The following is a 14,410-nucleotide window of genomic DNA, read 5'->3' on the forward strand; positions in this document are numbered from 1 at the left end:
GGAAAAGAATCTAAAAAAATGGGGATATTTAGATTCTTGATGACTGTCAGCTAGGTAGATAAGCAGCTTCTCAGAAGAGGTCTTGATCTGATTAAAATCCATCAGAAAAATGCCTATGAATTTCATCAGGAATAATAATTTCTTCCCAGATGGAGGTTGTAAATCATAACATACTAAAAAGGTTCTGCCTCAATCAGGTTTAGAACTTTTTTTTTTAATAGAATACGCCTGGGGATGCTTGTTACTGAGGTCATGGGGACTGGTAAATGAATGAATGAATAAGGCATGAATGTAATCAAGGGAAACCAGAATTCATCATTTCCTTCTAGTTTCAAAAATTATTTGACAAACTTCTTTACCACAAGCTATTTAAATATTGAGTTATCATGGACGTTCTGATGATCTTGTCCTGGATTTGGGAACTGGTGTGTCTCTGTATGCAGTTATATAGGCACCAGCGTTTAACTTATTTAGCATTTTGATGTGTTAGAAAGAAAGATAATGGAGTGAAATCTCCGAGTTTGAAAATGACATTAAGTTCTTCTAAGTGATCAGAGATGGATTACATAAAGAGCTACAGACTCATTTCCTGTGGGCAGGTGAAGTGTAAGGAAATGCATTCAGGGAATAAATGGTCAGCAAGAGAGTTATTATCTTAAACACAAGAAAATGATCTAGGGGTTAATGGTCTAAAGGTTATTACCATTGTCTAGAGTCAGTGTGAGCCTGCTGCCAGGAAATCAGCGAAGTGCAGGTACTTGTTGAGAAAATAGTAGAGCAGAAAACCCGGCATTATTTCTCCACTAAACTACTAAATAGATATGAAGTCTGAGGTTCTTTGTTTTTCTCCTCATCAGTATGCTTCAGGAAAGACAAGAAAAAAGAATGTTAAGAAAAATTCAACAAATCACACTACTAAACATTTATTAATTGCCTAATATGTACAAAGCATCTTATCCAGTCATGGGGACACCAAAGCCATTCTCAGTGGCCTTGCACAGGTTACAGAGTCTCCACTGAGAGTAGTTGATTTGAACCATTTAGCTAACGTGAAAGCAATTATCCTCATAAACCATTCATTGCAAGTGAGGAAAGTGAGAAAGAGGTACTTCTCTGGGCTTCTACCAAAGGTTAGATTTTAACTGTTTAAATTCTGCCTTATGAAGACACATTATTGTTTTAAAAGAAGCAGAAGCTACAAGTGGAGATTTTAAAAATTATAAAATGGTAGAGCAGAGGTTGAAAACCATTTCTGAAAAGGGCCCAATGGTAAATATTTTAGGCTTTGTGGGCCAGATGGTCTTTGTTGCAGCTCCTCAACGAGGCAACGCGAAAACGAATGAGCTTGGCAAGATTCCAGTAAAACTTTATTTACAGAAATTGGCATTGGAGCCCTCCACTGCCGGCCAGGGAAGATGCTGAGTCCAGTGTGGCAGTGGCTATGCCTGGGACTGTGCAGCCTCCTGCTGGGGCAGGCGGAGGCCCCAGCCCCATGGAGCTGCCTGAGCAGGGCAGCTGTATGCAGTGCTGTGTGGGCAGAACCTGGTGTTGACGGGAACCATTTTCATCATCTTGCTGGTGACTGTAGTCCTTATGGCATTTTTTTTTTTTTTTTTTTTGTAGCAAATGGATCACTATTTATCACAAGCACTTTACATTAACTTGGATTCTTCCTAAATTTTTATCCAAAACAGTGTAACAAAATAGTAGGTAAGCATTCATACCAAAAAACCCCTTCCATCCCACCTTTTACAAACTGCAATCCCTTATGGCATTTTGTGTCTACAAGCCCATTCGGCACCAGTGACAGCTGAGCAAGCAAGTCCTCCACGAGCATTTGGAAACAGAATAAGTTCTGTTACACATGGGTTAGTGGAGAAGTTGGAATCAGAACTTTAGTGCTTGGAAATAATCTTTGGTCTGGACAGTTGGTAAATGCTGGATGATTTAGAAAAAAACATCTAGCCATTATCTTATCCTAACCCTGTAATGCAAGTATTTGGCCACAGAGTCTGCTTCTCAGTGTTTCTTTTTATATGTGGCTGTACTTGTTAAAAGTAAGACCTGAAGCTCCAAGGTTCAGTGTAAAGATGGAGTGCTCACGAGAAAGAAAGCATAACTTGGTGAGTGGTGTAAAAACCACACTGGAAAGGACTAATCATTAATGTTTCAAAATATTAAGATGAGGAAGACCTAACATGTAGACATTCCCTACTTTAACTGATCACAATGGGTTGAGAATCACAGATGTTTTTAATTATCCCAAATTGGCCTAGATACTCCATTTGCAAAGCAGCATCCGCTGTGGGGAACGTAGGCCGCCATTCCTCGTGCTGCTCAGAGCTCTGTGCTCAGAGCTCTGTGCTCAGATGCCCGCACTGAAGTCGGGGTCACACCAGGTAGGTGTTTGGCCGTGGGCACCCTCGGGCAGGGAGGCTCTGGGGGTGACTGGAAGTGTTAGCAGTTGGCCCGGCTGAAAAAGAACTCGTCCCGCTCAAACACGTTGATCTCCTTGTCCTGCACTTAAATCTTCCCAGCCCGTGGCCTAGATGTCAGGGCAGCTTTTCCCATCTGGAATCTTTTCAGCCCTGGGTGGGGAGGGCGCAATAGAATTGCATGTTCACCATACAGGGTCCAGTGGCGGGTGGGTGTGTGTTTACACACATTTAATTTCAGCTTTGAAAATGCTGCTTTTCCTTTGCACTGTTAGTGAACTGGATTTTCCCCCCATGGAAATGATACTTTTGTGCTTACAGTGTTTATTTTATTTTAAAGGTGCTAGGCTTAACTTTGTTATTAAATTAAAATGCTTATCTTGTTTGTGCTCCATTCAAGCAAAGCACTGATATATATATATGTATACATCTTTTTTAACAACCCGCACTTAATGTGAAATAACTGATGTGGGATACTGTAACTGTTTGACCTAAAATTTTGCTTGTAACCCTAGCATTGAGGCACTGAAACGTTCACTGTTCTGTGCTTTTGAGCAAAATATCAATTAAAAGTAAAATCTTGGGCTTCCCTGGTGGCGCAGTGGTTGAGAGTCCGCCTGCCGATGCAGGGGACATGGGTTTGTGCCCCGGTCCAGGAAGATCCCACATGCCGCGGAGCGGCTGGGCCCTTGAGCCATGGCCGCTGAGCCTGCGTGTCCAGAGCCTGTGCTCCGCAACGGGAGAGGCCGCAACAGTGAGAGGCCCGTGTACCGCAAAAAAAAAAAAGTAAAATCTTAAAAAAGAAAACAACAGCAACAACAACCAAAAAAACACACAAAAATAAGCAGTGGAGGATTTGGCCTTCAGGCCATAGTTAACTGACCCCTGCTGTAGAGAATGGCCAGCAGGAGCATCATGCTTTTGACTCAGCATGCAGGGAACATTGGAACCTCACTAGCCCCAAGAGGATACTACTGCTGAAAAATAAATTAACGATTGCTAAATTCTTATTGAGGAAAATAAGAGACATTTGAAGCACACTTCCAACGTGACTTCTCTTTTCAAAGGATGGATCTTACTGTGTTTGAATCCAGACACTTAGTGACTCCAAGACGAAAGTATTTTATTCTCCTAAGAATGCACTCATGCAGCCTTTTGTCTTCAAACAGCCAGCTTCCCAATTGCACATGAAATTGGACAGCTGAGCTCTAGACTCTCTTCTAAGCCCCAATCTTGGCGGTTGGCACAAATTCTGGCCTTTTTATTTCTGTTTGACCTTTTGAAGCAACTCTGTCATTTATCTCCTAAACAGATGTTGCAGTCGGGTACCTTATGCCTAGCTCGAAAGATTGGCATATGGCTCCATCTAACCCATTGTCACCTTGTGCTCAAATCTGCAGCAGGAGAAGCTGGAGTAAGGTGCTCTCTGGCAGGCAGCCGGGGCCCTGGGGATCCAGCACCACATCTCCTGTAACGTGGTGAAGCTCCAGGGGAGAAGAGGAAAGGCAGCCAAGACAAGTCTGCCAATTCCTGGATTTCACAAGTTTTCTCCTGGGAGCGCTTTTGTTTCCTTCCCTGCTTCTAACTTGAATTGACTGAGAAAAAAAGAGGAAGGGCCATTGAATAAAGGCACTCACATTTGCCTTCTAATTTTGTTCCGTAGGAAACGGGCCACCCACAGTGTTGGCAAAAGAAAGGGCAGCCAGAAAGACCTCCGGCCCCCTGATCTTTGGATCCATCATGAAGAAATGGAGATGAAAAATATTGAGAAGCCATCAGGCACTGACCCTGCAGGAAGGGACTCCCCCATCCAGAGTTGCCAAGACCTCACGCCCGTCAGTCACAGCCAGTCAGAGACCCAGCTGGGGAGCAAAAGCACCTCTCATTCAGGTAACTTTAATCTCTCTGGCATCAGGAAAAACATCCCACTCTGAACCCAACAAAGGAGCTCTAAACTCCCTCTTTTGTGGATATTCCCTTTCCACTAATTTGCACATCATTTACCAACAGTTAAAATAATCTGATGTAAATTTGGTTGATTAACTAGGTTTACTTTCTATTCCATCATCGTGTTGACTGCCTTTTATAACTGTAATGCTTCTTGAAACTTCTAAGAGGTAAGAGGTGATGCAGTTGGGACATATTGAAATGTGAAGTCTAAATGAACTGATTGCTTTTTGTTACAGCTTGAACAAAAGTTGTGTCAAGGCAAAATTTGAAGCTATTTTAGTTCTCTATGTCTGTGGAAAGTTGATTTTAAATTTGCTGTCAATTCCTTGCTTTAAAAAAATCACTTCAGGGACACCTGAAGTCTGAAAACATCAACTATTCTGTTACTTTGCCTTGATTACTGTGGAGATCAACTTTCATCCCCATGCAATCACATTATATGATCACTAGCCTAGTCTAATGGAGTCTCTCTGAAGGCTCTGTTGGTGTACAAAGTGATCTGATGAAAAAAGCCTGCTGTTTAATGATTTGGTGCAGAACAATCCATGTCTAGGAATAACTGAGAAATCCAGAAAGTGGTTGTAAGATATTTCAGTTTATGTGGGTCCTTATAGTTTCAAAATGCTTATGGGGAGTTGAATAATCAACCCAATACTCTCATCAAAAAATCTCTTGGTCTACTCATGATGTGTGTTTATAGAATGAGTAGCTGTTTTAAACCAAATTAAATATTTTAATTGTTTGAACGTGTTGATTAGACTTTCTTGCAGAGTTGTTTAAACAAGGACTTTACCAATTTTCAATCATGAGTTGCGTATTCCTTTTCTAGACCTTAAATAATATCTCAAGCAGTGTCTCTAACTTTTGTCACTTTCAATTATTAAACTATAATCCAGTTCCATTAAAAATTATACTATGAGATTTAAATTAAAGATTCTTTTCCCCTTATGGCCAGTCAGGCTTTTGGTTCTGAGCACTGGGGGTCACAATTTGTTTTTTTCAAATCCTCCGGCACCTTGGAGGAAAATGGAGTGGTAGGGTGAGACAGCAGGAGGGAGGAGCATATTCTGTTTCAGAAACACCTTTACCCATTCTTCCTACCTATCTGCTCTTTCTGGTTTTGTGTGGGGATGGAGAGGGAAGGTAAAGAAAAGATGGGAGGAGAAAGGCAAGGTGGAAGGGAAGAAAGCACAGTTTGAAGTTCTTCACTCACTTTCTGGGCACATGGGCTGTCCTCATGTGGCATCCAAATTCTCAGTGTCTTATGAAATACAAGTATGAAGTCTTTATGAGACCCTGTGGGATGCCTCCTCTGGCCAATTCCATAACCTGAGATATCAAGTCAGGGCTTAACCCTCTCCCACCAGGAGCAGCTCTACCTGTCAGCCTCACTGATCCTCCTGTGGGTCATCTGTGCTTATGTGAATTCCAACAAGAGGACTCAAGCCTGGTCAACTTTCCAAGTACCCACTTGACCCAGAGGAAGCTCCTGTATCTTTGACAAGTCAAATGATGAGAGAGCTTGTAATCCACACTGTTCCTCTCTCAGCCTTGCTTTCTTCAATTACCTCTTCCTCTGTTTAAATAGACAGTGTAGACCAGCAAGCCTGCTGCCTGAATAAGCTTCTACCCAGAGAATGAATGAAAGCTTCTTTTGCAGGAACCTCAACAGTCTATAGGTGTTCACTCTTGTAGCTTTGTTCCATACTGGACATCAGGAGGCGAGAGCACCTCTCCCTCTCTCTGGAGGAAATAAAATTGTCTCTCAGCCTTCAGAAGGTTTCCCTAATGATTTCTAGGATTCCTCCTTCTTGATTTTTCCCCTTATCATTTATATGCTCAGATGACATTTGGGGTCAGCGAGACGAGTTTTGTTGTCTCTTACTAAGTCTTGAGAAAAGTTTAACTCCAGATAATGGCTGTTTTCTTCAGAATGAGAGGATACTTGTGCCTATTTGTCTTTAATTTGAGGACCTACTTGCCAACTCTATAATAACAGGGAAAGTAGCACTCGAAATCCTGTTTGTTAAACTTGACAATACTTGAAGTATTCTCTGTGCTATCATAGTTAAAAGGACAAAACTGATTGGAAGAATTAATATTGTTAAAATGGCCATACGATCCAACACAATCTACAAATTTAATTCAATCCCTGTCAAAATATCCATGACATCTTTCACAGAACTAGAACAAATAATCCTAAAATACATATGGAACCACAAAATACCCCAAATTGTCAAAACAATCTTGAGAAAAAGGAACAAAGCTGAAAGTATCAGGCTCCTTGACTTCAGACTATACAACAAAGCTACAGCGATCAAAACAGCATGGTAGGGCTTCCCTGGTGGCGCAGTGGTTGAGAGTCCGCCTGCCGATGCAGGGGATGCGGGTTCGTGCCCCAGTCTGGGAAGATCCCACATGCCGCGGAGCGGCTAGGCCCGTGAGCCATGGCCGCTGAGCCTGCGCGTCCGGAGCCTGTGCTCTGCAATGGGAGAGGCCACAACAGTGAGAGGCCTGCATACCGCAAAAAAAAAAAAAAAAAAAAAAAAAAAAACAGCATGGTACTGGCACAAAAACAGACACATAGGTCAATGGAACAGAATAAAGAGCCCAGAAATAAACCCACACACCTGTGGTCAATTAATCTTCGACAAAAGAGGCAAGAATATACAGTGGAGAAAGGGCAGTCTCTTCAATAAATGGTCCTGGGAAAACTTTACAGCTACATGTAAAATAATGAGACTACATTTCCTCACACCATGTACAAGAATAAATGCAAAATGGATTAAAGACCTAAATGTAAGACCTGAAACCATAAAACTCCTGGAAGAGAACATAGGCAGAGCACTCTTTTACATAGATGGTAGCAGTATTTTTTTAGACCTGTCTTCTAAGACAAAAGAAATAAAAGCAAAAATAAACAAATGGGACCTAAATAAATTTAAAAGCTTTTGCAGAGAAAAAAAAAATAAACAAACAAATTGACAAAATGAAATGACAACCTACCAAATGAAAGAATATATTTGCAAATGATATTACCAAACAAGGGGTTAATATCCAAAATATATAAACAGCTCATGCAATTCAGTATCAAAAAGACAAACAAACAAACAAGCAACCCAATCAAAAAATGGTCAGAAGACCTGAATAGACATTTTTCCAAAGAAGACATACAGGTAGCCAATAGGCACACGAAAAGATGCTCAACATTGCTAATTACAAGAGAAATGCAAATCAAAACCACAATGAGATGTCACCTCACACTTTTCAGAATGGCTATCATCAAAAATTTACAAATAACAAATGTTGACAAGAATGTGAAGAAAAGGGAACCCTTGTATACTGTAGGTGGGAATGTAAGTTGATGCAGCCAGTGTGGAAAACAGCATGGAGGTTCCTCAGAAAACTAAAAATAGAACTGCCATGTGATCCAGCAATTCTACTCCTGGCTATTTATCCAGAAAAAACAAAAACACTGATTTGTGAAGATACATGCACCCAATGTCATAGCAGCACTATTTACAATAGCCAAGGTATGGAAGCAACCCACATGTCCATCAACAGATGAATGGATACAGATGTGGTATACATATACAACGGAATGTTATTCAGTCATAAAAAAGAATGGAATTCTGCCATTTGCAGCAGTGTGGATGGACCTAGAGAATATTATGCTTAGTGAAATGAGTCAGACAGAGAAAGACAAACGGTATATGATATCACTCATTTGTGGAATCAAAAAAATAAAGCAAATGAATGTATATAGCAAAACAGAAACAGACTCACAGATATAGAAAACAAACTAGTGGTTATCAGTGGGAAGAGGGAAGGGTGGAGGGGCAAAATAGGGGAATGGGATTAAGAGATACAAACTACTATGTATAGAATAGATAAGCAACAAGGATAAATTGTATAGCACAGGGTACTATAGCCATTATTTTGAATAACTTTTAATGTAGTATAATCTATAAAAATACTGAATTACTATGCTGTACACCTGAAACTAATATAATATTGTAAATCAACTATACTTCATTTAAGGAAAAAAACCACCAAACTTCATGTTAATGAATCATATACTTTTTAGTGATACATAGTGTTCAGAATTTCAGTTTTATTTTTCAACAGATTTTTATTAAATTTTAAAATCTGCATGTATCACTTTTTCTTATTATTTTTTATGACTCTTTAGTATGGCATTTTATAGAATTATAATAAATTTGTATAGAGACAGCTAGCTGTACTTTTGAAGAATGTAGTTTGTTTCCTGTGTTTTTATAATAAAATTTAATGTCTTTGGGGCTTAAGTACAAGTTGCAAAGATTGTGGTAAATTCATACAATTGAATATTATGGAGCTGTTAAAAATTATATTACTGGGGGCTTCCCTGGTGGTGCAGTGGTTGAGAGTCCGCCTGCTCATACGGGGGACGCGGGTTCGTGTCCCGGTCCGGGAGGATCCCACATGCCACAGAGCGGCTGGGCCCATGGGCCGTGGCCTCTGGGCCTGCGCGTCCGGAGCCTGTGCTCCGCAGCGGGAGAGGCCGCAGTGGTGAGAGGCCCACGTACCGCAAAAAAAAAAAAAAAAATTATATTACTGACTTATTTATTGACAGAGAAAGGTTTTTATGTTATTTTATAAAGAAGGCTACAAAACAGTATATATGGTATAATGCCATTTTTGAAATAAATATATTAATACACACTCTCTTGCTTTCACATATACATACATATGCAAAAATTATAAATAAAACAGTAATGGTTCTTTCTGGGTAATGAGGTTATGGTAAATTTTATTAATGTTTGTACAATGAGAGCATATTGATTGGGTAACAAAAAAAGTAGATATTATTATTTAAAACATCAATGAAATGAAAAAGGCATTGGAGTTCCTGGCTAGAAATGAAGTGTTGCATCATTAATACTCAGGAGTATTGTTTTTCTTTTAGGTCAAGACACAGAAGAAGCAGGGAGCTCCATGTCTACCCTGGAGAGGTCACTGGCTGCACGCCGAGCCACCCGGGCCAAGCTCATGATTCCTATGGATGCCCAGTCCAACAATCCTGGTGAGTAACAATTGGTACCACAATGGAGCAGTCAAGTGCTTTCTGTTTGTATCTTTTCTCTATCAATTATCAAAACCTAATTAGAGTTTTCTCTGAACTTTCTGGGCAAATGGACATAATGAAGAATGAGTAAAATTATATCATTTATATTTGGAAGTTAGAACTTGCACTCTGTTATTGTTGTATTTGTTGTATGCAATCAAATGATCTGTCTATTGGCAATCACTTGATACATATTTAAGAAAGTATAAGAAATATGAATTGATATAAAAAGAGTTGAAATTTTTTTGTCATTATTCATCTTATTCTAATGACCACCTTCATGGATTTTTTATCTTTTTTAAAGGTCCAATCTTCAGATTTAAATAATCTAGTACCCTTGAAACAAATATTGAGATAATCACTTACTACCTCCTTCTTGTTAAAGTTTTCTGTCATACTCCCACATTCACTGAAGATATTAGTATCTGGGAATCACTTCCTTTCCCATTACCTCTATGATCAATTTTGGTAATTACAGTATCCATGCAGATAATCCATCGGATGTTAGTTCCTTTATATTCCCTGCAATATTAGCTCTCTCCCACCTCAGTCCATCAATTCCATGTCACACACTAAACCAATAATTTCACCTGCTGCAGAATGTCAGTTTCTATCATCCTTTTCTCTAGCACTGTATTACTTTCTGCCGCTTATTTTATTGCCCCCTGGGCAACAATTTTTCAATCCCACTTGGACCTCCAATCCATTAACTCCGCAACCTTCTCATTGTCCCTCATCTTCCTCATGTCTTTACTTCCATCCAAACTCAACTCCCATCCATCATCAGTTATTACCTCCAGTTCCTTGCAAACACCCTCATCTCCCTTGGTTCTTCTTCCCTATCATACTCACCTAAAAGAACTCAACCCTGATTAAGTCAGCTCCTCTACCAACATTGACCATGTACCCTAACAGCTGAATTTATCTAGAGAAAAACACATAACCTATTTACTGGGTATTTATGACCACAAATCCAAGGTGAACTGTCATCTATTTGGAAATGCCACTCATTTCTCTTAATCATTCATTGTCTCACTTTAAAAGATGAATGTCTTATATCTATTCTTACTTTTCTGACTCCCGATACCTCTCTCCTTTCCCCACTCCCAGCTAATAAGCATGCTTCTTTTATCACCAAGAAAACAGAAGGATTCAAAAATGGCATCCTTATCTACCCATCAAACCGAGTTGATCTGTTTCTCCTCCTATGTAAGGCCAGCTCTTTCCCTGAGGACATCCATTCGTCCCCACTTAGGGACTTTTCTGTAATTGTCCCTTCCCTTTTTTGCATCATCAGTTTTCCTTCCTACTGATAACTCCAATAAGCATATAAACATTATCTCGTAACTCCTGTGTTAAAGCATCTTCCCTGGAACCACTTGCCCTTGCATCTGAAGCCCATTCCTCCCCTTTCCTGAAAATTTCTTTTAAAAGTTGTCTATACCTACTTTTTCCTCTTTTAATCTTCCTTATTAGTTTTAATGACATTTCCACAGTCCCTCTCTACTGAAACCATGGTTGCCAAGATTATCAATAATCTCCACATTTTCTTACCAAATGGTCAATTCTCCAATGCTCAGCAAAATTTGACGTAGCTTCTCACTATTTTTTCCTGGAATGCTTTCTTCACTTGGGTATAGTATCCTAGATGCTCCTGGTTTTCTTCCTATTCCCCTGGCTGCTCCTTTTCAGTCCTTTACTTATTCCTCCTTTTCTTCCCAATCTCTAAAAGTCAGAGAGTACCCTAGGGCTCAGACTTCAAGCTGCTGTCTTCTATCTACACTAGCTTCTTAGATGTTGTCATCTAATACCAATGTGCCACTTAAATGCTCACGAATCCCAGATTTTACCCCTAGCTTACCCTCTTCCTGAAATCCACATCAATTTCCATATAAAATATTGACTCACCTTCTCCAAATGGCTATCTAATAGGCAAGCCATTTATGCTCCAAATGGAAATCTTGCACTTCCATGATTCCGTCTGCCCAACTCCAAACTTGATCCTCCTATTATTTTTCCCATTCAATACATCTATTTTCTGTTCATCCATTTACTCTTGTTAAAAAACTCTAGTTTCATACTTCTTTATTCTGATTTCCTCACATCCCAAATTCAATCTTTCACCAAATCCTATAGTTCTTGCTTTCAAAACCTGTCCCAAATCTGACCACTCCTTCCCATCTCCACTGTTCTAACGTTATCCAAGCCACTACTATCTCTTATAGATTATAGACTATAGCTGTAAACTTGTAACTGTTCTCTTTTCTTTAGCTCTTGACCCTACAGTAAGTTATCTACACGGCAGCTTTTCAATATATGAATAGATCATGTTATTCCTCTTGACTTCCCATCACATGTAAAGCAAAATCCAGTGATTTTACCATGTGCTATAAAGCACCAAGTGATCCAGACTCTGGCGTATCCCTCACATCGTCTCCTGCTACTCTTCTCTATAATCTGTTTCAGCCACATAGCTCTCCTCTTTGTTCCTTGGACAGTAACACACATTCCAACTCAGGGACTTTTCAGTTACTGTCCTATTTGCCTGGAATCTCTTTTCATAGATGTTTCCTTGGCTTTTCCCTCATTTTATTCAGGTCTGTATTCAACTGCCACCACCATGAAAGAACATAGATCTTCCCTGACCATTGCCTATTTAATCATCCTTGGTCACTCTCAACACTTTTTATTCTGCTTCCGTTTTTGTAATTAATGTATATAACTATCCTATTTGCTTTATTGTGTTTGTTTGTTTATTATTTGTTCTCTGTATTTTACTGAACTCTATGAGGGCAGGGATTTTGCCTGCTTTCATCACTTCATATCCTCAACACCCAGAACAAAGGTTGGCGCATGGTAGGCACTCACTCAATACAATTTAGACAAATGAATGAACTAATGGTTGTTTCTTTCTACCTACTGTATGTCATGTTTCCTCTGTGTTTCAGTATAGCTCTCAATTTTACTATAATAAATGTAAAAACTTACATGGAATTTATAATAAATGCCAACTGTTCAACTCGTGGGGTAGGTACTATTCTTATGCCTATTTTACTAATAAGAGAACTGAGGCTTGGAGAGTTTAAGTACCTAGCTTGCAGTCACACAGCAAGTAAGTGGCAGAGCCAGAATTTGGACTCAGAAGGACTGGCTTCAGAGTTCTGCTCTCTTAATCATTATGCTCCCAGCTGCAGTCCTCTGTGAAGCTATTGTCCTTTTTCTTTCATTCCTATCACCACATAGAGAGACACTGTACACTTAGCTGCCTCTATTTTTTTTCCTTCCAGTCACTTTGCTCTTGTAACTAAGTTCTATCTGTGCCAATTTTCTGTAGCTTTCTTCTTAAAGATCATTGTGTTTCAGAATCCTTCTGGGCCTTTCTCTCCCATATATAACTTCCTTATCTAATAAGTTCCCACATCCCATTGATTTTTTTTTCTTCCACAACATCTTTTGAATCCCTGGCTATATTCCCATTCCCAAGAGTCCTATTTTTATTCTCCTCTTTATGGCCTCATACCTGAACTGTCAAAACAGTTTTAAAATTAATCTTCCTCTCTGTTGTGTCTTCTAGACTTCTTTGTATCCTGCTTGCCAAATTTCTTCCTAAAACAACTTAAATATGGTATTTCACTCCATACATTTTCCCAATGGCTCCTCACTGCCTTATAAGAAAAAAAGGAAAAATCCCTCAGCATACCAGATTTAAGTCTACATTTCTAGTTTCCTATTGCTATGTTAGACGCTTGCCAAGCCAGACTAATCACCAGTCCACAAACATGCATTGCCCTTTATTTGATTTTCCTTCTGAATACCCTTTTTCCTTTAGGAATGACTTGGTAGCTATCTCTAACAAAGTTCTATGCATCTTTCAAAGACCAGAGAGATATTGATGCTTTCATAAATTCTTTTCTCTCTGATTATTCCATCCAGAAATGAGGGCTTCCTTTCCCATGTTTGAATGGCCTTTCTTTTTAACACTTGTTAGGCATTAATTCCACATAGTACTGCCTCATATGCTTAGGTATTCAAGTCCAAATTTTCTCTCCTCTAACAGATAGTGTCTTATGTGATAGGGAGGGAATGTATCTAATTATTTTTCATAGACACACATTGTATAACTCAATACCTAACACAAAATTGGTACTTGCTAAATATCTGTCAGGACTTCCCTGGTAGTCCACTGGCTAAGACTCCACGCTCCCAATGCAGGGGGCCCGTGTTTGATCCAGGGAACTAGATCCTGAATGCTGCAGCTAAGACCCAGCACAGCCAAATACATAAATAAATAGTAAAAAAAAAAAAAAAAAAAGTTAAATAGGTAAATAAATATCTGTCAAATGAATGACTGGATGAATAAATAAATGTATTATAAGAATGCCTTGTGTATACAAATCAATTTTCACTGCAAAGTAAAGGAGCTGTTACAGTGGAGGATTACTGGACTGAATGTCAATATTATGACATAGTATGAGTGTGTTTCGTGTTTGGTAATTGCAATCATTGTTGCTTTTGTTGTGGTCATCCATTTACAATGCTTGGTGTCAGTCTATTTATCTCTTGTAAAAATAAAATACAGTGTGTGTGTGTGTGAAAAAAAAAAAGAATGCCTTGTGTTTATAACACACCAGTGTTTTAGGGCTCTTTTTTTAGCAGTTATAGATAGAATAAAATAAAATTTCTGGTATACTAAGGGCAGTTAAAGTTGTTTTCATTAGACAAGAAAGGAAATAATGTGATTAGAAAGAAAGAGGAATGCAATGAAATCTAACAAGCATTGAGAACTTCTAAATATTATTCACTTACTAACTACCTTGCTAATTATTATTTCATTTAATCCTCGCAATATTCTTACGTGGTGAGATTATCCTGATTTTACAGATGGGAAACAGAGACTCAAGCAGTTTAAGAAACTTAC

General features: G+C 39.1%; 1 protein-coding gene across 1 annotated transcript in view; it reads left to right on the plus strand.

Moving 5' to 3' along the window:
* DCC (DCC netrin 1 receptor) overlaps window positions 1–14,410 on the plus strand; it is a gene marked incomplete at both ends in the record, with an annotated part of 1,188,726 nt that overhangs the window by 1,104,072 nt on the left and 70,244 nt on the right. The window contains 2 exons of the mRNA XM_079717018.1: window positions 4,099–4,325; window positions 9,334–9,450. Of these exons, the coding sequence (XP_079573144.1) occupies window positions 4,099–4,325; window positions 9,334–9,450 (344 nt within the window). The remainder of the gene's footprint in view (window positions 1–4,098; window positions 4,326–9,333; window positions 9,451–14,410) is intronic.

This window comes from Hyperoodon ampullatus (assembly GCF_949752795.1).
Source record: "Hyperoodon ampullatus genome assembly, chromosome: 13".
NCBI classification, from domain to species: Eukaryota; Metazoa; Chordata; class Mammalia; order Artiodactyla; family Ziphiidae; genus Hyperoodon; species Hyperoodon ampullatus.